This window comes from Vombatus ursinus, unplaced genomic scaffold (assembly GCF_900497805.2).
Source record: "Vombatus ursinus unplaced genomic scaffold, bare-nosed wombat genome assembly UNPS02011334.1, whole genome shotgun sequence".
NCBI lineage: Eukaryota > Metazoa > Chordata > Mammalia > Diprotodontia > Vombatidae > Vombatus > Vombatus ursinus.
In genome coordinates, this window is record NW_020951112.1 from 7,545,932 (window position 1) to 7,570,445 (window position 24,514).

The 24,514-nt window shown below is 38.5% G+C and overlaps 1 protein-coding gene across 1 annotated transcript in view; it reads left to right on the forward strand.

Moving 5' to 3' along the window:
- Positions 1 to 24,514, forward strand: part of CDK17 (cyclin dependent kinase 17) — a 147,618-nt gene that overhangs the window by 43,062 nt on the left and 80,042 nt on the right. The window contains exon 2 of the mRNA XM_027855787.1: positions 19,327 to 19,475. Coding sequence (XP_027711588.1) covers positions 19,358 to 19,475 — 118 coding nt within the window. The 5' untranslated portion in view covers positions 19,327 to 19,357. The remainder of the gene's footprint in view (positions 1 to 19,326; positions 19,476 to 24,514) is intronic.

The following is a 24,514-nucleotide window of genomic DNA, read 5'->3' on the forward strand; positions in this document are numbered from 1 at the left end:
CATGCTCCTGCCAGAGTCCTGTTGATCTCTTATTTTTACATTGCCTATATTTCCTAAATATACAGCTCCTTCCCAGAGTACATATATACTGATTTAGTGTTTTCCAGAGGCAGAGATTGGGATTTTTATTCCGTCCTTCAGGGTAGTTCAGAGGCTGGAAGCACCCCACGCTATCCATATTTTCTTTACAAAGAGATGATTGTGTAGTTAGAGATAATATAAGTGTAAAGGCTTAAAGACAGGATTTTTGAAAGTTTTTTTAAACTTACATTACTTGCAGGTTTCTTTCTTCTAAAGATCTAAAAGAGCATAGGTTTTTATTGAGGAGTGGGGATAAGAATTTGTTTTGGCTACATAATATTTATATCACTCTCCTAAGCTTCCTTATCTTATATATTTTTAAAGTGGATTTGGTTTTGTATTGCCTTTCCTACATTCTGTGATTGAATTTATTATGGTGTTAAATCTTTTTAAGCCCTTGTGGAAAATGGTGTCAAAAACATAGGTCAAAGTTGCCTCTTGTTTCTGACCCTTTATTTTTATTATTTCACAGTGTCCTAGCCTTTTGGGGGGGGTGGGGCGGGGAAGGGAGAAGAGAGGGAAGGAATAACATTTTTCAGTTTAGTCTTAACCTAAAAAGTTATATGGGAAACAAACTCACTGAGCAGTACATAGCTGTCCAGTGTAACATCAAAGGGAATTTTGGAGGAGTGACAGTGTGGTGAGTTAGAAAGAGCTGGTTTAAGAGCTCGACCACTTAGTTGTGAGTCCTGCTCACTAGTTGTAGTGTGACTTTTGGATGAATTTTTGGCTCAGGTTTTTTTGTTTTTAAAAAGTTTTGAAAAGAGTAAGCCAGATGACATTGAAGATCAGGCCCTTGTGGCATTTTATCCTTGCAAGTTCTTTATTTGACATAGGTAGAATTACAGAGGTCTTCGTCATTTGACTTGTGCCAGTAGAATAAATTTACTTTATTACAAAGCTAATAGTAGAATAAACTAGAACTATTTTCCATAGTTCATTCGTTCATCTACTCAAAATGATAATACTGGACTTTAGAAGGAAAATATATAAAATCAGGCATCATGGAAAGACCCTAGAATTTCAGAGTAGATGTAACTTGGGTATTTTTCTCATAGGCCTGAAATGAAAAATTTTCAGTTTTCCCAATAGAATTAACCCCAGTTAAAATGAGTCATTTCTGTAGTGCTTTTAAATGATTTACATTTTTCAGTTCTGTTTATTAAGTAGTGTTTGTTAAGCACTCGCTTATGCTTGATTAATAATGCTGTGCTCACATGATAGTCAAATCCTTGCTATAGAAAAGGGAAAAGGAATGTTACTTGTTAAGTCTTCAAGTCACTGTGTGGCCTGCTGAGGTCTTCCCAATGTTTGAAGAGACTCTAAGCAAGAAACCATTGTCTACTGAATAAAATCCAAGTGATGGTTTTTCCCATCTGCCTCCTAGCTTTTCTGCTTTACCTCTTCCCTTTATGAGCTCACTGCTGGAACTTTTTCCTTAAATGTGTCCTGAGCTATCTGAAGTTCTTCATTTTTGTTTATCTTGTTCTTATCTGCCAGCAATGCCCACCATTCCCCCTTCTCTTTTTCCCAATCTGTTTAAATTCTATTTATCCTTTAAGTCCCAGCTCAGATATTCCCTCTGTCTTTGAAGTCATTGGTAGAGCATACTTTCCCTTTTCTTCTGAAACATCTGTATGGGATAGAGTTTCTACATGACGAGAATGAGATTGATTACACAACATTTTTTGTCTGTACCCCTCTTAATCCATTTCCCACAGTCTACCTTGTAGACTGGCCTGAAACCAGAAATGTGCTAAGAAACCTTTATCAACCAATTCTTAGGAAAAATGCACTTTTGAACAGATGGACATTTTGACCTCTTGATTGGTCAGCCTTGGATAGATAACCAAATCAACCATTTTATGTTGATCTGCGTAGCTTGGAAGTATTTTGCACCAGAAATATATGTTTGTTTTGCTTGCCAGTTTCCATCTGCTTTGTAGTGTGGGGTAATATCCTGGTGAACATGAGTGCTCCTTCTGACTTTTGAGGAATAAGGACTTTATTTTTGGTGAGACACTTGGGGTTAAATGACTTGCCTAGGGTCACCAGCTAGTAAGTATTATGCGTCTGAGGCCAGATTCAAACTCAACTCCTCTTGACACCAGTGTTGGTGCTCTGTGCACTGCGCCACCTCGTTGCCTGGTGTGATGACTTTAAAAGTTGCACTGAGGAGAGTTCGTGAACTAATCTCATTCTCTACCTAGGTTAGTTAAGTTTCAAAAAATAAAAAAAGAAAAGCATCTATTATTAATGCTACAAATTAAATGTGCAGGATTCAGTAACAGTGGTTTATTGATGTTGGGGAAAAGCCCTTTAACTCCCATCTCATTCTGGCCCTCCTTCATAACACCCCAGTGCCTGGTTGATTTATAAAAGCCATACTGGAGAACATGTCTGTTTCCAACATGTCACCTTTTGAATCCTCTTTTGATTACCACCAACCTCTTATTTCCTTCCTTCCTCTTTCCTTGTGGATCCTATGCCAATGATGAAGAAAAAGACTGCCTTATTATTTTACTTTATTTGTCAATCTGCAGATGTTGGAGCAATTTTTGAGAATTATCTGGATATTTAGATCATTATATAATCTAGAAGACAAGAAGTTCTGGAAGGTTCAAAGGTGATATAAAAAACCTAGAATGAACTTTAGAATGTCTTTAATCCAACTCTTGCAATTTCCAGTTGAGAAAACTGAGGCCCAGAGAGCAAAGTCACTTGTATGAGTTAACGAGGCAGAGATGGTAGCAGTATTGGAACTAGAACCATGGTTTTCTGAACTTCTAGCTCAGTAAATACTCTTTCCTACTGTAGCTCCCTTGATTTAGGTTTAAAATACTGGGCCATACAAAAGGCAATTAGACTGTGTATACCCTTTGATCCAGCAATATCACCACTAGATCTGTATCCCAAAAAGATCATAAAAAAGGGAAAAGGACCTACACGTGTATAAGTATTTATAGCAGCCCTTTTTGTGGTGGCAAAATACTGGAAATTAAGGGGATGCCCATCAATTGGAGAATGGCTGAACAAGCTCTTATGTGTGAAGGTAATGGAATACGATTGTGCGATAAGAAATGATGAACAGGCAGATTTCAGAAAAACCTGAAAAGACTTGTATGAACTGATGCAAAGTGAAATGAGCAGAACCAGGAAAACGTTGTACACAGTATTAGCAGCATTGTATGACGATCAGTTGTGAATGACTCAGCTCTCCTCAGCAGCCCAATGATCCAAGACAAGTACAAGGGACTCATGAAGGAAAATGCTGTCCATATTTGGATAAAGAACTGATGGACCCTGAGTGCAGATTGAAGCATATTTTTTTCATTTACTTCATTCTTTCTTGTGTTTTTTTCTTTTCTCCCTTTTTGATCTGTTTCTACTTTTACAACTGTGATTAATATGGGAATATTTTTACATGATAGCACATGTATAGACTAATAAACTGCCTACCATTTTCAGTAGCGGGGAGGAGAGGGAGTGAGTGAGAAAAATTTGGAATTCAAAATCTTGTAAAAATGAATGCTAAAAATTTTCTTGACATGTAAATGAGGAAAAAATAAAATACTGTTAAAAAAATAAAATTCTGCACCATAGGATTGTAGATCAAGGGGAAAGGAATATCAGAGTACAGTGTTTTTGTACAAGCCCTTTCATCTAGCACGTGAGGAAATTGGCAGAGTTGCAGTTTTGTCCAAGTTGAAGCTCAGCCGGTTTCTTCAGTAAAACAGTCAATTAATAAGCATTTTTAAAGGCGTATTCTATGTTAGACCCTGTGCTAGACACCTACTTTCAAAAAGCTTGCAATCTAACGAGGGAAGGCAGCAGGCACATATATAAGTACGTGCCAGCCAGGCATACTGCATACAGCCTTACAGGAGAGGAAAACCCTAGCGGCTGGGAGACCAAGCAAAGTCTGTAGTTGAAGGTGGTACTTGAGTGAAGCTTAGAATTTCCATGAAGTAGAGCTAAGAAGAAAGTGTTTTCCAGCCATGGGGAGTACATGGTGAGTACATGGAGGCAGGGGATGTTGGAACAGAAAGATTAGTTTGGCCAGACCAATGAGTGTGGGAGAGAGCACGTCCGTTGGGCCCTGAGTGTAAAGAGTTCTACAGGCCAAAGAAATTGGTTTGTATTTGATTGTAGGAATTGGAGGGAGGCAGTGGGATTGAGTTCTGGGTGGGCCTTGGGAGGTGACCTGGTCAGACCTGCACTTGAGGTACTTCTGAGTGGTGGAGGATTTGGAATGAGAAGATGTTTGACAAGACTATTTGTGGAGTCCAGGTTAAAAGTGATGAGGGCCTGATCTAGGGTGGTGACTGGGTGAGTGGAGAAGAGGGGTGGATCAGTACATGAGATCTTGTTTGAGGTAGAAATGGCAAGATTTGGCAGCTGCTTAGATATGTGAGATTAGTGAGAGTGAGGAGTCAGGAATGACACCATTGGTGATCTGGAGGATACTGGCATCCTTTACAGTGACAGGGAGATTAAGAAGAGGTTTGAGTTTGGGAGGAAAGATAATGAGTTCTGTTTCAGATGTGCTGAGTTTGAAATATTTAGAGGACATCAGTTCACATACCCAGTAAGCAGTTGGTGATGTGGGACTGGAGCCTCCGTGAAAAATGATGATTGGACCCATGGGAGCTGAGGAGGGCACCAAGTGATGGCGTATAGAATGAGAATCCTTAGCACAGAGACTTGAGGTACACTTGACAATTAGGGCAGGGTGATATGGATGAGGATCCAGTGGAGGATCCTCTGGGAAGGAGCAGAACCATGTTAGAAACTCGCCTTCTCATTAAAATCTAGAGAGGACGACAAAGTATCCAGGAGGGAGAGGAGAGAAGATGGTCATCAGTGGCAAATGATGCACAAAGGTCAGGAAGAGGACTGGTTTTTTATTTTTTTAAGTCTCTGGGAAAATAGGACCTTGGCCATGCTTAGACTTGATGAAACAAAATGCATTCATTCCTAAACTTTTTCTGACGTCATGATTTTTTACCAAAATGTAGAAACCCTCTTCACCCTCCACTCATATTTTCCCTTTTTGTTGTTTGTGAGAACTTGCATACTGCCTGTAGAAAAATCAGCCTGAGGTAGGAGAACATGAAGGGGTAAAGATTTGTTAGGAGTAAATGAATACTTTTATTTTTATTCTTCTATTATTTTGTATAGTTATGTTGAAAATACCTTAATTTTTGAAGTACCGATTTATTGTCACTGTATTTATAATTGTTGGCTTACGAGTGCTAGAGTGCACTTTTTTCATTTTTTAAGAATTGAGAGGAAGATAATATTAAAATTACGAAGAAACCATTGAATATCAATAGGTTATTGGCATAGCATGTTACTTTCAAACAGGCCATAGTCAAAGCTCAAACTGTTCCAGTAAAATATTATAAAGAGTAACAACAGTGTACCTTTTTAAGACTTATTAGAAGAGTCAAACAGCAATAAAGTCTGGAGTGGGAAAGAAGCTTTAAATAAGTTATGCTTCATTGTCCCACTGAGTGAAACTTTTTTCATTCAAATAGCTTTTTTTTTCATTTTCGGCAATTGGGGCTAAGTGACTTGCCCAGGGTCACACAGCTAGTTTCAAGTGTTTGGTCTGAGGCCGCATTTGAACTCAGGTCCTCCTGACTTCAGGGCCGGTGCTCTATCCACTGTGCCACCTAGCTGCCACTCAAGTAGCTTTTTCTAAACCTCTCTGAATTAACTACAACTTTTTTTCTGGAACTATTAAAATAGAGAAAACTTATATTACTATAGTAAGGGGCTTCACTCTCTTGTGTTGAAGAATTTAGAACAAAACAGATTGATCTGAGGCTTTGTTCCAAGCAAAGGACCATCTCTTCTTCCTTCAGTTTCCTCCTCTTCCTGAATAATCTTCTAATGCAAAGGCTGGTTGAGGAGTGAGAATAGCAAGTGAAGTGATTGGCTGAGGATGGATAGAACTGGCCCTTTTGCTGAAGGGGACACCAAGCCTTCTTGCTGGCTATCTTTGGAGGGACTTGCAAGGCAGCATCCTGCGGGGAAAAGAGCCTTGGATTCAGAGTGTGAGCTCCTGGGTTTGAATTCTGGCTCTGCTTTTTCCTACCTGAGTGACCTTGCAAGCACTTTACTTAGCTGGACCGTGGTTGCTTCACCTGCAGAGAGAGAAGTTGCATTAGGTAATCTCTAAGACTCCTTCCAGCTCTATGTCCAATACTGTGATCTCTGATCATATCATCTCCCCATTCAGAAAATGTCAGTGGCTCCTTATTGTAAATTGTGTTATTCCCCAAGGAAGGTGCTTTTCCAGTCTTGCCTACACAACCCCCCTCCAGATGCCCCATGTTCTATGCAGTATTGTCCCCTCTCATTGCCATGTTTCGAGTAATGCCATCCCTTCTGCCTGGAATGCATTTTGTCCCATTTCCATCCATTGAAATCCTCTCTTTCCTTCAAGGTGCCACCTACTTCAAAAAGCTTTCTCTAATTGTGAGTGCTCTCTTCTTCCTTGTCTTAGACTTCTGATTAGTTTTCTAATTTTTAAAAATATTTATTTGCTTACCTGTATTATCCAGGCACCTTCCTTGCCTCCTCCCACCCCCATCATAAACTCCTTGAGGTCAGAGGTGATCCCTCCCTCCTCAGCACCTGTTTCAATGTCTTGCACCCAGTAGGTGTTAAATGTTTAATGAAATCTAAATGTTCTTTACTTCCGAGGAGCATATAATCTGTTTAGAGGGAGAAAACATGTATTTTAAAATTAGAGAAATTCAGGGATTGTTGAGATGGGAAAGGTTAATGTAGGTTGTAGTAGTTGAGGAAGACTTGATGGACAAAATAGAATTGGAATTGGGCCTTGAAGGGGATAGGTTGAGCTTGGATTAGAAGACCTACTCTGTAGCATGTGCAAAGACATAGATTAGTAAATATAATTTATATAGGGGAAATAAGGAAGTACCCTAAAGGCTAAGGATGGTTCCTGGGCATTTACTAACTCCCTTCTCTGTGCCAGGCACTGGGCCAAATGGTGGGGATACAAAGAAATGGAAAAAACCAAACCAGCATACTCCCTGCTCTCAAGAAGCCCACAGTGTATGTAATGAATACTAGTGATAAAGCCGAAGCAGGTCAGTGGGAAGAGAGGCAGATTATGAAAGGTTTTGAATGCTGGGCCAAGGAATTTGGACTTGATCCTCTTCCTAACGTCACTCTTTCTCTCAAGGGTGCAGCCATCCTCCCACTTAGCCAGGCTTGCAGCCAGAGTGCCGTCTTTGACTCCTGATTGTGCTCAAACGCCGTATTTAGTCAAGCACCAAATCTTACGGGTTCTGTCTCTGCAACATCTCTGACTGTCTGAGAGTACAGGGGAAGCATATCTCCTGGTATTGCCACTTAGCAGCTGGGTAACGTCCAGTGAATCACTGAACCTCTCTGGGCCTTGGCTTGGTCATTCATAAAGTGAGCAAAGTGGTCTAAATGGCCAGTGCTTGGCACGGAGTGAGAGCTCCATGTGTGTTTTTCATTTGTGTTATAGGTCCCTTTCAGGTGTTCCTCTCTGACCTTGTGATGCCTTCTCTTCCCTCGGGGTCCACATCCTAGTTCAGGTCCTCCACATTTCCCTTCTACACTGTTGCAGTGGCCTCATTGCTGTATGTTTCTCCCCTGTCTTCTCTCTCTCCCCCCTCACTCTCTCCACTCTCTCCACTCTCATTCCTTTTTCCAACCCATCCTCCGCAGAGTTACTAAGTTGACATGCCTCCTGCAGGTCACATCACTATCCTGTGCCACCCACAGGACCAACCCCTTCCCATTGGCATTTAAACCCCATTACCATCCTTCTTCATCCCACTTTTTCAAGCTCAGCACAACCCATGACTCTGCTTCATACTCTGTGTTTCAGCCGAACTTGCAGTATGTATGCGACATTCCATTTCCTGCCCCCGTAGCTTTGTCCATGTAGGTGTCTGTCATGGCTGGGATGCCCTCCCTCATCACTGCTGCCTCTTAAGCATCCCCAGCTTCCTTCAAAGCACTGCCCTGCTGCCTTTCCTTGCATGAGGCTTTTCCTGAACCTCCTAGTTGTATCTACCTTCCCCCAAGAAAATCTTTTTATCTGTCTTGTATTTATGTACATGTGCTTTGTTCCATTCAGTAAAAGGTGAGTTCTTCAAAGAGATGTTTAATTTTGTGTCGCTCTATTGGGGCAGTAGGAAGAGGGCTGATTGGGCTGGTCAAAGTACCTGGACTCCAGTTCTTGGGACCTGTATGACCTTGGATAAGTCACGTAACTTCTCTAAGTCTCAGTTTCCTCATTTGAAAAGTTGGATTAGATGTTCTCTTTGGTCCTATTCAGCTCCAAATCTCTGCTCCTACCTTCCTACCGTGTAGCACAGTGCCTGACACATAGTACATAGTAGACATCTAATAAATGTTTGTTGAATAAAGCAGTGAATTTTGAGATCCTTAAGTCCCCTATACTCAAGCTCTGTTAAATCATAGCTGCAGTAATTTTATGATTTGCAAAAATGACCCTTTTTATTTTTGTTTTTGATTCTGAACTTAGACACCAAAAAAGAACATTTCTCTATGCTGAGCAGAACACAAAAAGATTTATACATGAATCCGTAAATTTCCATTTTGTGTCACTTTTTTACTGACCCCCAAAGGTGCTTTTTTTTTCCCTTTTTTTACTAGACAGTGGGGTTAAGTGACTTGCCCACGGTCACACAGCTAGTGTCATCTGAGGCTGGATTTGAACTCAGGTCCTCCTGAATGCAGGGCCAGTGCTCTATCCATTGTGTCACCTAGCTGCCCCCTTGTGTCACTTTTTTTAAAAGTATATAATAAATTCTCCCCATTACAGTCCTGTTTGCCTAAACTTTTTTCTGCTCTCAGGTGTATTTTAAAATTATTTCACTGGCCTTCTCTTTTTTGGCTTCCCTTTTGCCAACTCACTTCTCATTTATCTCCTCTAGCCCCACAGTTAGAAAGAGAGGGCCCTGGTAACCAATAAGCAGCATCAAGCAAAAGGAATTCTTCCAGTCATCCTGTACAGAAATCCCTGTCTTTTTTGTCACCTTGTGTTCATTTCCTGCCTGTCAAGGCCTGGGTCACCTCCTGCTTCACCACCTGTGGCCTGGAAGCAGGCTTGGTTATGATCAGGGGTTTAGAATCTTTCAAGGTTGGTTTTGTTAAGGAGTTAGTATTCAGGTTCTTCGCATTTCACTCCGCACTGATCTACGTTGCATGGATTCTCTGAAGTTCTCTTCATTATTTCTTACAGTCAGTGCAGTCATGCTCCAGTCTGTGCATATGCCACCATTTCTTGAGGTATTAATTCCCTGCTTGTCTGCTCATCTATCTAAGTCCTCCCCTTGAAGTCTGATTCTCTTTTCTTTGCTTTCTCTTTTACATCCCCACCCCCATTTCAGGATCAGGAAGACGGCTCTGCTTGTTGTGATCATTCCCTCTTGAGCTTGGTCTGTTTCTGCACAAATCTGTGTGTGTGTGTGTGTGTATGGGTATGGGTATATGTATTCAATTTAATACCAGTCATGCCTACTCCTCCTAATGCCTACTCGTCCTTCCTCTGTTTATATCTTTTCTTTGCCACCCCTCTTCCCTTTGCCTTCTTCAAGCCCTCAGAACAGAATCAGTCTCCTCCCAGGTCCTCAATTTTTCTTTTTAAACTCCCCCAATACCCTTTAAAGACTATAAGGATCTGAAGGCACATGTTTCTTTTCCCCCATTAGAATGTTAGCCCTACATCATAGTATAGCTCCTTCCAGTTACACAAATAAATTTGTTTTACTAAGTTTCTCTGGACTCTTGTGTTTGTATTTCATACTTCCTACTTGGCTCTGATCTTGTCATTAGACATCCCTGTAAGTCCTCTGTTTCCATTTAAAGTCCATTTGTCCTTTCTAGGGGGATTATACTTTGCTTTTCGGGGTAAGTTATTCCCGTTTGTAAGCCAGTCTCTCCTGGCTTTTGAAATATCGTGTGCCAAGTAGGAGCTTCCATGGATTGTGTGGTGCTGCCCAAATTTCTTTGGGCCTTGATTTGAACAGCTTCTTCCTAGATAGTGGCAGGATTTTCCCCTTGAAGTAGGAACTCTGAATTTTCGTTCTGACATTTCTGAGACTTGACCTTTTATAGGGGTTTCTTTCAGGGCTCTTCACTTTGCCCTTTAGTTCAAAGAGCTCTAGGCAGGTCTTTTTTTTTTTTTTTTTTTTTTATGATTTTTTGAAATAGTGTTCAGATTTTTAAAAAATCATGATTTTTCTAGGAGCCCATTGCTTCTTAAATGATCTCTTGAGCTATTTTGCAGGTCAGTTTTTTATATCAGATACTTTATATTTTCTGTCATTTTTCCCCCATTCCCTTGATTTTGTTTTAGTTTTGTTCTAGCATCTCCCCTCCAATACACACCCCCTCCCCAATCCTTGGAGTCAGGACCACTTGAGCTCTAGTGTTGTCTTTCGCATAATGTGCTGTGTGACCTGGGCAAGTTACAGCACCCTTGTGCCTACAGTGAGTTCTGAGACAATTACTTGAGGAGTGCCAATCTGGATTGGCCCTAAAACCATAACTCTCTAGTGCTTTATTTTGGTTGCCTGTGCTTTCTTATCTTTCATGGTTAATATGCATGGCAGTAGTGCTGGAGTTGTCTGTAATGCCCCTCTAGGTTATTGCCTTTAATTTTCCACGCAACCTATCAAATGTCAGGAAAGATGTAATATAGAATACACTTCGGGCAAAGGGTGCTTACTTTTGGACTTTTACTCCTATTCTGAGCCATGTCTTCCTTGCTTTAAGCCTCCAGTGAAAGACTCATTTAACATTTGACCTCCTTCAGTTAGCTAAGCTGATGTGTTTATCTAAGGTGTATCATAAGCATTTGAACTTTGTTTTTGTTTTTATAATAAAATTTTATTTTATTTAATGAACAGAAATTGGTTTTCTCTTCCTCCAACCCTCCCTGCCCCTCCTAACCATCACGGGAGGGGGTGGGGACGAAAAGTAAAACTCTTTTAACAAATAAGAAACATTTGAATTTAGAAGATCCTGGGATTTAGAGCCGGAGGAGACTTTATCAATTATGTTGCCTCACTCCTCCCACTTTTGAGGCATAAAGAGTTTAAGTGACTTGCCCACCTCTGGTCACCCTGGTAGGCAGTAGGAGAGTCAGGGTTGAAACAAAGAAGCCCTCATTCCAAATCCACTTCTCTTTCCTTTAGTTTACATTACCCCTGACTTCTGAAGCCCCCGATATATTCAGATCACAAAATTACAGAAGCCAACTTGTTTTGTGTTTCCAGAATAGAATTAAGCTGTGTGTGTGTGATAAACTAATTATTTTCAAATTGAATATAGAAATAGAGCAAAGATACCTTGTTTTCAGTTAAATAGCGTGTGTCTTTAGTTTATGCAGGTTATCCTGTTACGTAGTCAATAACTTTTTGTTTTTTTTGATGGAACTAAGGTTAGTGGACCCAAGGAGGGTAAGGGCTTGGGTTAGTTGGTGTGTCCTGTTTGAACAGAGCACTGCTCTCTTGTGGTTTTAGACTTGTTGGGCTTGGCCTGGATTTTCCAAGGGATTTCTTCTGAAATGAATACTGCTTCTTAACACTTGAGCTGAAATGAAAAGTTTTGTTCAGATAGATGAAGGGAAAATTAAGGTACAAATATAGCACCACTAAGTGTAGGGAAAAAACAAAACAAAACATTATTTCCTTTTTTTCTCTTAATGCAGCTAAAACATGTTTTGCATCTTGGTAATAAAATAAGTTAAAGATGCTGTTTTATATGGCATTTAAAAAGTGAAATTGAAAGGCTACCTTGTAAGTAACTCTTTGTCCCTCCCTCCCATTACACATATTATCATGTTTTCTCACATAAGGTCACAAAAACAAGGTATGAATCTTATAATTACTACATGAGTTTACGGACTAGTCAGATTCTTACTTCATCTAGCAGGCCACAGCTCCCTCCTCCCCCCAACATGCATCGCCTTTCCTCTAAAAATGTTTTACGTACCCTGATACTGTCTGGATACAGTCCAGCCTCATTCCCCCCCCCCCCCCATCCTTACCTCCTGCACAAAGAAAAATAAAGCATAATTTTTGTTTTCCTCTCATTACCACACACAGCCTTTGTAACTCCATACAACCTTTTTGTTTTTTCATTGCCACTGTTCTGGTGCACCTCATCTCTCAAAGGCTTCTTTGTGATATTCAGGGACAGTTTCTCTTTACCTCATTCTCCTAGCTGTGTTTGACCCAGCTGACCCCTGGCTTTTTATGTTTCTTCTCCTTAGCTTCTATGATAGCCTGTCCTGGATTTCCCAATCCTCTTTCTTTTCTTGCTTCGTAACCATGGGCATTCTGTAAGGTTCAGTTTCAAGGTTTTTGTTCATTTTATATATTTTTGTCCCTTGGAGAACTCATCCATTTCTCAAAGTTGAACTAGCCTTTCCTTTGTTGGTAGGTCTAAAATTGTATCTTCAGTTCAAAACCTTTACCTGCACTTTTCATATGCCCAAACTGTCAGTGATAGGCTGCAGACTACCTTTTTTTGGGTCATCCACATTTTGATTGTGATCTGATTTAGCTCTCTGCTGTATTGTTTTTTCTGACTGTTCATTATTTTTGTAAATGATTCTGCTCTTAATCTTATGTTGTTCTGCATGATGCATTTCAGAGGAGTGTGTGCTAAATCAGCATTACTTTTGGTCACCATATTTCTCTGCTTGGCTGAGAGCTAGTGTTTGCTGGTTGAGGTGGTTTCTTACCTCTTATTAGTGACTTTTGTGTAGGTTAAGTTTATCGTAGAAATAGTGATAGTTAATGCTTTTATTTTTGTCCATTTTCTGTGTGTGTGTGTGTGTGTGTGTGTGTATACACAAATTGTTTAAATCTTGTTGAAGCTGGTATTCATTTTTGTTATCCTTGTCTGGTATTGATATTAACCTTTGCTCCTGTCAGTCAGTAGTCTTGATTTCACACACTTGTTTCTGAAATAGCTGGTATGTTGCAAACTCATTTCCTGTCTGAGAACTTGTCAGACTAATTTTTGTCATGTTGCTCAGTGTTTGCCACATCCAGGATATTCCAGCTCTCTTGAAAAAAATAATATTTTGACATGTAGGTAGAAGGTTTCTTAGTAGTCTATAAACTATTCATTTTCTAAATGTCTTCATTCCAAACTTTTTTTAAGATAGCATTCATCTCCCATGTCTCCACCTTACATTAGTCATGCAGTTTCAAGATATATGTTGTTAGTTTTGAGGTTTTTTATAAAATTTCTCTCCTATTTTCCACTCAGTAACAGATGTTGCCATGTAAACTTCAGTTTTATTTATGGTAGCCTAGTTACACTAATTGTGGAAACTGCAGAATGAGATGATTCTTGTTGTCTTTGGGCACATGATGGTACCAACATAAAAGTTTCTTTTCTCCCTGAGGAGAACTAATGAGCTATCCCTTCTTTTCTCTACAGTTTGTTATCTTTCATTTAACATATGGATAGAATATTAGTATAGATTTGATTTATTTCTGATATTCTAGCTTGATCTTTGGACAGAGATTATGTATTTCAAAAATCTGTAATTTTATCAGTTTTGTTGTTCCTTCACCACCCTAGATGAGAATCCCTCCCTGCCATGGGTATGGTCTTCATAAATTCCTGTAGCTAATGGAGTTCAGCATCTGGTGGTCACCTTCTGTGAAGAGTCTTCTTGTAATGAAGTAGATAAGTTCTTGTACCATAGATGTTATTTTTCTGCTGGTCTCTTTTCTCATATTTTCCCCACTCTCATCTATCTTCCACTAAGCTGTCATATTGATTTCTTATATCAAAGGTTTGACCATGTCACCTCTTCTATTCAGTAAATTCCAGTGGTTCCTTATATTCCATCCATGATCACATGTAAAATCCTCTGGCTTTTAAAGCCCTTTATAACCTGGTTCCTTTCTAGTCATCTTATACCTCTACATATTCTTCAGTCCAGTAGCAGGACACCCACCGTCTGTCCACTGTCCTTGTAATTGCTCCTTTTTCATCTCTGCCTCCTTCCTTTTTTTTTTTTTTTTTTTTTACAAGGCAATTGGGAATTAAGTGACTTGCTCAAAATCACACAGCTGGTGAGTGTTATGTGTCTGAGGTCACATTTGAACGCAGGTCCTTCTGACTCCAGGGCCGGTGCTTTATCCACTGTGCCACCTAGCTGTCCCTTGCCTTCTTACTTCCCTGGGTTCCTTTAAGTTCCAGCTAAAATTTCATCTTCTGTCAGAGGTCCTCCCTGATTCCCTTCAATGCCAGTACCTTTTCTCTGAGATTATCTCTAATTTTCTGCATGTATCTTATTTGTACATAGTGTTTGCATGTTGTCTCTCCCATTGGACTCTGGGTTCCTTGAGAACATGGATTGGATTTTTGTGTGTGTGTCTTTGTATCCCTAATGCATAGCATAGTGCCTCGCACATGTAGGTGCTTCCTTTTTGCTTCTTGACTTGGCCACACTTGTACTTAGAGCATTTTGTCCTTGGTAGAGTGTATTCTCTTTGATAGAATTTGTGCTCCACTCATGTATTTTTAGTGAATCAGGAGTCAGGGTTGTGCGCATATCAGAATAAATATCTATGGGAGGATTTTTGTGAATGTTGTCTATGTAGTACTTTTTGGAATCTGTCCTGATTGTGTTAGCTATTTTAGCTGCCCTGTCACAATACTAGTTTGGGGTGATCTGAGAGAAGGCTTTTCTATATAAACTGCTTATTGATTATATCCCCTTCAACCCTCATCTTATATTCAGTTGACTTTTTTGAGCATAAGTGTGGGATTTAAGATTTATATTTATTAAATTTCATTTTCTTGGTATATACTGTATCATTCCTCCCTATCAAGATTTTCTTTGTGTATTTGTGTTGATTCTGTCATTCACTGTGTTCATTGCCCTAATTTTATGCTTATTCATGGTTTAATAGGTATGCCATCTATCATCTAAAGTCATTTGTAATTATCATTAGTGTTTTGAGAGAATCATCTCTCTCCTTGGGCTGTCTCTCCTTGTAATGTTTTGATTCCTCTCTCTGCCCCTCTTTTCCTCTCCAACATGTTTTGTTTTGCTCTTCTGTAGCTGCACTGACATGGCTGTATTATGGCTATCTGTATGTCTCATTTTCTTCTTAGACCCTGAATTACACAAGGGCAGTACTTTGTAGCTCTCCCAGTGCCTAGCACTGGCTCTACGCAGTAGATGCATAACAAATATCTTAAAATTTTGATTCAATTGAAAATCTTGCTTGTGCCAATGTATCTTTCTCTAAATTGTTTTGAATACGTTCTCCTAAAGTTTAGATTCTACTAGACGTGGTACTTCCCTTGTTATAAACTAGAAGACAGCAGTATACCATTCTCCCAGAGTTTCATTTCAGTTCTTCACACATTTATGTTAAGCACTCTACTTCACTGCCGTCTTCTTGCCACCAAGACCAGAGACCGTGTCCTAGAGATCATAACCCTCTCAACTCCAGAACTCCCCTCCAAGGTCTTGATTGGTAGGGGAGTGCCATATTGTGTGTGGCCCACTATAGAATCCAATATAAACTCTTCTGTTTGGCATCTAACACCCTTCACAAACTTGTCCCTAATCTGCCATTGTAACCTTACTATAGAGTGTTCCACGCCCCCCTTTTTTTCTACCTTCTCCATTCCTGCTCCTCACACTCTTATGTGAAACATGACTACAGCGACCAAACATGAAATTAAGGGATTGGTACCATCCGGTAAGCAGAATCACATACAGAAAAAGGAATGGACTTACATGAAAAACTTGTGGCTGAGTTGAAATCAGATTTACTTTTGCTGGATGTTTTTGTATTGTGTGTGGTGTCCATCTGTATCCAGAGAAACAGTGTCTCCGCTTTTGCAGAAAAGCTGTTGGGTTCAGTGACTATGATGAGTTGTTAATTGATTGATGCAGTCTGTAGCTTTCAATAAATATGGATCTTTTAAAAAAAAAAAAAGTTATCCAGCTTGGCTAGCTACATGGGTAAAATTACCCAAATAATTAATTACTAACAGTTGTTATTTATTAGCCTGCCTTATCCTCCTGAAACATACACAGAGATTTTTTCAAAAATAATAAACATATTCAAATAATATCACGTTCTAAAATTACCATTCATATTTTAGTGAGAATAAAATGGTTTTTATACCGTTAATAAAATACAAATATTTTAAAACATTTTAAATCTTTTATCTCCTTATTTTTCTTCTAATGCATGTTTTGGGTAATGCATACAGTAGCATATGTACATAACTTATAAATATACATATATTTGAGGTCCCCTCTCAAAAAAATTGGGGTGTATAATTGTAAAGCTTGGAAATCTACAATATACGGTGCTATTCTGTTGCTCCATTCATTTTATGTTTTCCTTTGGAGTAGCGTGTACTCTTTGGTTTTAGTAAATTATCCAGAAAGTCACAGGTCTGGACCAAAAAAATATACACCCCTTAAAAACTTGCTAGAACATAGTTGATTTGACTTGTATAGTATTGTTATCAAATGCTTAGTTTCTCTATCATTCTTATATAAAAGACAGTACCTGGATAATCTGGTTAGTGAAATGATTTCTTAAAACAGTTTAATTACTTATTACTACTAACACTTAATGTTTAATTTAGTCCTGTTAAAAAGTCTGCATAAAGCCAAATGTGTTTACAGAATATTTAGGTCAAAATGGGCATCCAGTATCTTTAGGGTAGGTGAAAGAAAAAATACAGATGATTCATAGCATCTGTATTTTATTAAACTTACATTCTGTTTGGAGTTGAGTTGGAAGTAAAAACTGAGACTTATGGAGGGTAGACTATTTTTCTCCTATAGGTGTTTCCTGTTTCTGATTTAGAAATACTATTGTAATATTTTCTTTCAGGGTTTCTACTGCCATTATTTGAGAACAAGATATCCAAATGAACAAAATTAGTTTTATGTATTTGGAAAATAATAGCCAAAGATAATGTTGGAAAATATAAAAATTATTTGGGCAGGCTGTGTACTAAAGAAATGTGTACTTTGTAGACACATATATGTAAAATAACTGGAGATTGATATTGTATATGACCTGAACCTCTTCAGTTGGAGGTTAGATATCCATTTCCTGTCATATCCAGAATGCATGATTTGGGTAGGGATTCAACTAGATGACCTCAATAGGCCCTTTAAAAAATGGTAAGGATTTTGAAGTCTGATTTTAAGGGAAGACTTAGAGGCTGGTTTACTGGTAACAGCCAGAAGTGACAACTAACAGCTTGATATTGAAGATAGAAAAAAGATTAAAAAAAAAAAAATACAACTCCTCAAATGAAATTGCTCCATAGTCTGATGCCATTAGTCAAGTGGCCATCAACAGCTTCATAACTGCTAATGGCATCATTACCAGCAGAGTAATACAGTCCAATTTCCTAGGCTTTTGTTCTGGCCCTGCCATTAGTTAGCTCACTTTGTTGTCTTTGCGTTTCTTATTTACATATTGAGGGATTAAATAAAATGAATCTTCAAAATTACTTCCAGTTTTACCTGTGATTTTGTTTTGTCAGTCACTCGAAAAGGTGAACAAGGTTAAGATGTAAAATTAGGTATTTTAGAAAGATTCCTGTCAAAGATGATTTTTTAAAAAATTATTTTTATTTACAGTTCCAAATTTTCCCCCTTCAGCCTCTCCCCCACCTATTGAGAAGGGAAGAAATACCATATCCATATCCATATTGTGCAAAATATATTTCTGAATTGACTCTGTTATGAAATTTTTTTTTCAAGAAAAATAAAGAAAAAACAGGCTTTAGTCTGTGTTCTGAGTCCATCAATTCTCATATCTGGAGGTGGATATCATTTTACATCATCATTCCTTTGGAGTTTGGTGGATCAGTTACTTAGTTGCTTAGAGTTACTTAATCTTTCATAGCGTAATTATCTTCAGTATTTTGCTGGTACTGTGTACATTGTTCTGGTTCTGTTCCCTTTCCTTTGCATCAGTACATATAAACTTTCCTAGGATTTTCTGAAACCATTCCCTTTGTAATTTCTTATAGAGCACAATAGTATTCCATCATAATCATAAACCATCACTTATTCAGTCATTTCTCATTTGATGGGCATCCCTTAAATTTCCAATTCTTTGCCACCATAAAAAAGAATGGCTATAAATGTTTTCATACATATGGTTCCTTTTCCTTTGATCTCCTTGGAGTGTAGACATAGTAGCAGTGTTGCTGGGCTAAACTGTAGGCACAGTTTTACAGCTCTTGCAGTGTGATTCCATATTGTTCTCCAGAAGGGTTGGACTAGTTCACAGCTTCACTAACAGTGTATTAGTGTACCTATTCTCCCGCATCATCTTTAGTATTTGTAATTTTCCTTTTATGTCATCTTACCCAATCTCATGGATAAGAGATGGTATCAAAGACTGATTAAACTAAAACAAGTATCATATTTAAATGAGTCTCTGAAAAATGCTCTTAGAATACTTCATTCTACAATTAATTATTCATCCAGTCAGATCTCTTGTCGCTTCATGTGATTGATGAGAGTGCAGATCAGAATACATAAATAATGGAATTGATGATCTTTCTTGCTGTTTCCATTTCAGTCTAATGTCTGGACCATTGGTTCATCTCACTCAGTTTTTGCCTTCTTAGTTGGCCATTTGGAAAAAGATTAGATTCATTCTATAATATGCTTAGTCCATTTATCATTGACCTTTCTAGCTCTGCCACATGACCTTTTTGGGTTTTTCTTCATCCTATTACCTGTTTACAAAATGTTGGCACCTCTCCCCCCCCACACCCTGCGAAGTTCTGTAGAACTCTTGAAATTGCCATGCAAATACAACAAAACATTCCATATACTGTTTTTTCCAAAGTTGCTGAATGACTCTACACTTCTCTTTTTCATTCTTCAGCGTGAGCTAACATTCTGATGCTTAAATAACTACAAGAACTTTCCTTAGAGTGAATATGTTGTCTTATTTAAATAAATTTATTGTTTTATTTAAGTAAAGATTTCTAGTAAATCAATGATTCAGGAAGGGGTTATTTTTTTGTTTGTTTTTGTTTTTGGCTAGGCAGTGGGGTTACGTGACTTGCCCAGGGCTACACAGGTAATGAGTGTTATGTGTGGGACTTTTTTCTAAATATCCAAGTCATCATGGCTATAACTTATTTTCTTTTTTCTTTTTTTAGGCTGTTCCAAGCCAGACTATAAGTTGATAGAATGAAAAAGTTTAAGAGAAGACTGTCCCTCACGCTTCGTGGCAGCCAGACCATTGATGAATCGCTTTCTGAACTGGCTGAACAAATGACTATTGAAGAAAACAGTAGCAAGGATAACGGTAAACATGTTTGGTTTTTTTCCCAGTTAATTCTTCTGAAACAAGAATTTTTTAAAGGAGAATAATATTACCATTTTTAAGAGAAGTTACTTGGTTAAAATTATTGCTAAAATGAGAAGACCAGAAGACCCCAGAAATAATATGATCCGTAGAGCACTTGATCTCATCAGATAGAAAGGCAGCTGAGGGCAACGCTTTTTCAGAGTTTGCTCATTTGCAAAAGCTTATGTTTTTAAAATTGTCTGCCCAATTCCCTACTTCTCTTTTTTCTTTTGTTAGTAATACTCTTCAGGGATATAAGTTTTTGTTGTTGTTCAGTTGTGTCCGAATCTTCATGACTCCATTTGAAGCTTTTTTGTCAAAGATACTGGAGTGGTTTGCCATTTCCTTCTCCATCTCATTTTACAGAGGAGGAAACTGAGACAAACAGGGTGAAGTGACTTGCCCCAGGGTCACACAGCTAGTAAATGTCTGAGGCCAGATTTGAACTCAGGTCCTCCTGACTCCAGAGCCAGCACTCTATGCACTGTGCCACCCAGCTGCCTGGTGCAAGTTTACCTCTTAAGAAATCAGTAATTGTTGTTTCTGTGATTTGGTCTTTGACCCACTCGTCATTTAGGATATCCTTTTTTAGTCTCTGGCTCTGCATTATTCTTTTCATAGATGAGAGACAACATGATGTAGTCAGTAGAATGTAGGACTTGAGAGTCAGGAAATCTGGATTCAAATCCTGCCTTGACACATTCTCGCTTTGTGACCCTGGACAAGTCAAATTGCTTAATTTTTCTGGGCCTGGTTTCATCATCTGTAAAACAGAAATAACTTTTTTAAAAAATAGTTTTATTTTATTTTCAGTTTCTAATTTTCTTTCACCTTCCCCTTCCCTCACCCACTGAGAAAGCAAGAAAAATGAAACCTGTTAGAAATATGTATAGTCAAGCAAAACAAATTCCCACATAAACTGTACCCAGCTGTGTTTATCAGAGTTTCTAAGTCTTTCAAAGTTGTTTGTTTTTACAGTGTTATTATTGTATCAGTTGTCTGGTACTGCTCACTTCACTCATTATCAGTTTAGTTCATACAAGTCTTCTCAGGTTTTTCTCAAGCTATCTCCTTCATCATTTCTTTCTTTTTTAAATTTTCTCTTAAAATCTATTTATTTTTAAAATTTAAAGAAAAAATTTCTCACTTCATTGCATTCCATACACATGCTATAACTTGTTCATTCATTTCCCAATTAGTAGATACCGCTTAGTTTCCAATTCTTTGTCACCAGGAAAAGAGCTGCTGTAAATGTTATTGTGCATATGGGTCATTTCCTTTGGTATCTTTGGGTATAGATCTAGTAGTATCACTGGGTTAAAGGGTAAGCAGAGTTTAATAGCTTTGGGTATATTTCCAAATTGCTTTCCAGAGTAGCTGGACCAGTTCACAGTTCTACCAGCAATGCATCAATATACCTATTTTCCCACAACATATCCAGCTTTTGTCATTTTCTTTTTTTTGGCAGTTTTGCCAATCTCTGATGGATGTGAGGTAGTACCACAGAGTTGTTTTAATTTGCATTTCATCTAATTATTAGTGATTTAGAACATTTTTTTCAAATAGCTATTGATAGCTTCGATTTCTTCCTCTATAAAGAGAAGATTCATATCCTTTGATCATTTATAAATTGTGGAATTGCTTTTATAAAGTAGGAATAATAACATTCCCCACCTTGCATGGTACAGAGATGAAGATCAAAATTAGTAAGTTTTTGCAAACCTTAAAATACTGTAAAGGTCATGAGCTGTTATTTTATTTCCTTTGTTTGATTATAGCTTTATCGAATTAGGGACTGTCAAAGACATTTTTTAAGATTTCTGCCTTTTTACATTGTTTTGAGATTTCCTAGTATGGGATCAGTTTTTTTAAAAGTCCTTTCAGAGATCTTATTTCCACTGATAGACATGCCTGAACTTATAGACATGCCTGAAGTTCCTTTATATTTCTTAATGAATTTCTAGATCACTTTGGAGATTTCTTGTAAGTTTGTTCTCTTTCTATTGGTCTAGTTTTCATTGCTTTCTTACTTTCTTTTGGATATTTCTTACATTCATTACTTGGGGCCTTCTATGCTTCTTCCTTTTGATGAGTTTCCTTTTAAGATTTTCTTTTCCTTCCATTTTTTTTTTAAATTTTTATTTTCAGTTCCAGATTTTCTCTCTCTCTCACCCTTTGAGAAGGCAAGAAATAAAATCCTTTCTTTGTTACCTATTTTATTTGAAACATTTTTTCCTGTTTTGAAGTGATGAAAAAGAGAGTTGGATTTCATGAGTCCTCTTGGCAGAACAAATTTCTGAAACATCATGGAGTTGGATAACAGAAGATTGCAAGCAGTGTTGATTCAGAAAACAGCAAAACTAATGGTTTGGTTGAAAAAAAAACTTAACATGAGACCCAAGAGAGCTGGGTCACTTCAAGAGCATTTATAATTGATACTGGATAGAGGAAAGTGAATATGCAGTGGGATAGTCATGTTAGTGGGTTCTTTTATGATCTCTTCTTATAAACAGTGATGCAAGACCTCATTATATTTGGATTTTAATACCTGATGTCACACACAAGGGTGTGGAAATGGCATTTAAGAAGTTGAGATTGGGAGACTGGCTGACCACATGTATAAATTTAAAAGAAATACAGAAGAAAAGAGCAGTGTTCAAATGGAAGGGATCACAGATGTCTTCATTACCACAATAATTCTGTGCATGACATGCTGATTGCATGAAACACACAACAGAGTTTCCTTAGTGAACTCCAAGGTCACTAAACAAAATATGCTTAATAATGTTAGATGTTCTAAACTAATGTCTCCTGGGCTGCTCTGTTGTGCTTGATGTCGCCATCCTTCCAGTCACTGAGGTGTTTGAAATGTCTGGTGAGATTTGAACCTGAGTTTTCCTGACTCCAAGTCTAACTAATTCATCAGTCTGTCTCCTGAAAGCACATATTAGCATGGCATTGTAGATGGGGCACTGGACCTGGATTGAAATACCTCTGCATATGCTTACTGACAAGCCATTGGCCTGGCCTCTGAGTTAGTTTCCTTATCTGCAAAATGGGTTTTATATAGTGTACCTCATAGGGAAGTTGAGACTCAGAAATGGAGCAATCTACTTGTGCCCAGGTATTTGTTGCTAATAAGTACCAGAGGCCAAATTTGAACCCATTTATTCTCAACACCTTGTCAAGCACTTGATTTGCTTTACCATGAGAAATAAGGTGAAATCAAAAGACCATTTGTAGTTAATAGGAAGTGCTTTGAATCAGAGAAAGGAAAAGAAAGTGGTTAAATGTCAGAGACAAACCATGATTTCTGGCTTCTCTTTGAAGAAGGTGATAGAATAGAGAGATATTTGAGGGAGGGAGAGTGGGGAGGAGAGAGAGAGAAGAGGAGAGGAGAGAGGAAGCATTCTGTTTTTTAAAGTACCTTTTAGAATGAATAAAGATGACTTTTACTGGGGGGCGGGTAGTTGAGTGGGCTGGAGGGTGGGCAGACAGTGTGATTAGGAAGAAGGAAAGTTGTTTTTGTGTAACTTTGTAGGTAAAATGGGTGTGACATGGCTATTATATAATCAGTAAAGCCTTTTTAAAAAATTATGTTAACTCATGGTATGGATATTGCCTCCACAAACACAAATAGCAGCATTTCTTTCCCTTTTCATTCTGTGTGATGATTATTCATGTTTTGCCATTGTTACAGGATATAGAATTGGAAGGGACCAAAGGGATCTTTTACTCTTAACCCCTCCCATTTTACAAATGAGAAACCGGAACCTTGTAGTGTTAAAATGTCTTCTGTGAGGTCATGCAGACTTTAAATAGCAAAGCCAGAAGCAAAAACCAGTTCCACTGAGTCCATGTCAAGTACTTTTTCCACTGTCCCATGTTGCTTCTAGCATTTTAGAGGCTTTTTATATCTTGTAGTTTAAGTGGACCAGTGTGCCATTTTTGGTGTTCACGAATAGATCTTACTATGTGGCCATCTCATCTCCTTTTTTAGTCAGATGCAACTACTTTTATTTATCATTAGGACGAGAATATAATTGAGTTTCTTCAGTAGCGTGTTAGTTTGCTAGTTGTTGGACTGAATTTGCAAATTGAGTACCAGCATTAAATTAGTAAGAGTAGTTTTGAAAGTATGTAGGTCACACCCTCTTTGCCTTCCTGTCTCCCAAAGAGACATTATTCCTATGAAGGCCATATAAGACCATTCTTTGGTCACAATCCTTTGGAGTCGAATCATTGGATAACACGTACTCAGTCTATTCCAATTTAGTGCCCCAAACAGGCCATTTACACTTTAAGACTCAACAAAACTTCTGTTTCAGGGGCCTACACTTGATAACTGAGGATTACATGCATGTTACAATGAAACTTTCAGGTTGGACTTAAGTAATTAAAAGTTCATAGGGTGGAGCCAAGATGGCAGAGTACAGGGAGCAGTCTGTTTGAACTCTGCCAACATTCTCCTCCAAACAAATTTAATATAACTCCTCAAATCAAATTTTGGAGCACCAGAGCCAACAAAAGTTCAGAGTGAGACAATTTTGCAACCTACCTCAACTTAAGAGCTGGTCAGAAGAGCTCTGTAACACAAGAGTAGGGGCCAACCCAGAGCATGACAGCAGTATAAGCTGTGGGTCTTGGAGGTGGCCACATCAGCAGGGCAACTGGGGCAGTAGGGGCAGCTTTGGGAGCTTTCAGCCCAGAGATGGTAAGGGAATCAGACAACTATTCAGAAAAAGATTACAGGAGACACTTTGCTGGCCCTGAGTGAATCTGGCTTTGATTGGCAGCTCTATTGCCCATAAGCACTTCTGGATTGCATTTCCAGGGTGGAAAGGAGCGCTTGTGATTGGTCATAAGGGAGCAGGGGCCCTGGTCACAGGTCCAGGGTGAAGAGGAGCAGGAACATCAGCACTCTAGGCTACAGTGAAGCAGGGGCCTTTCGTGTGTGTGTGTGTGTGTGTGTGTGTGTGTGTGTGTGTGTGTGTGTG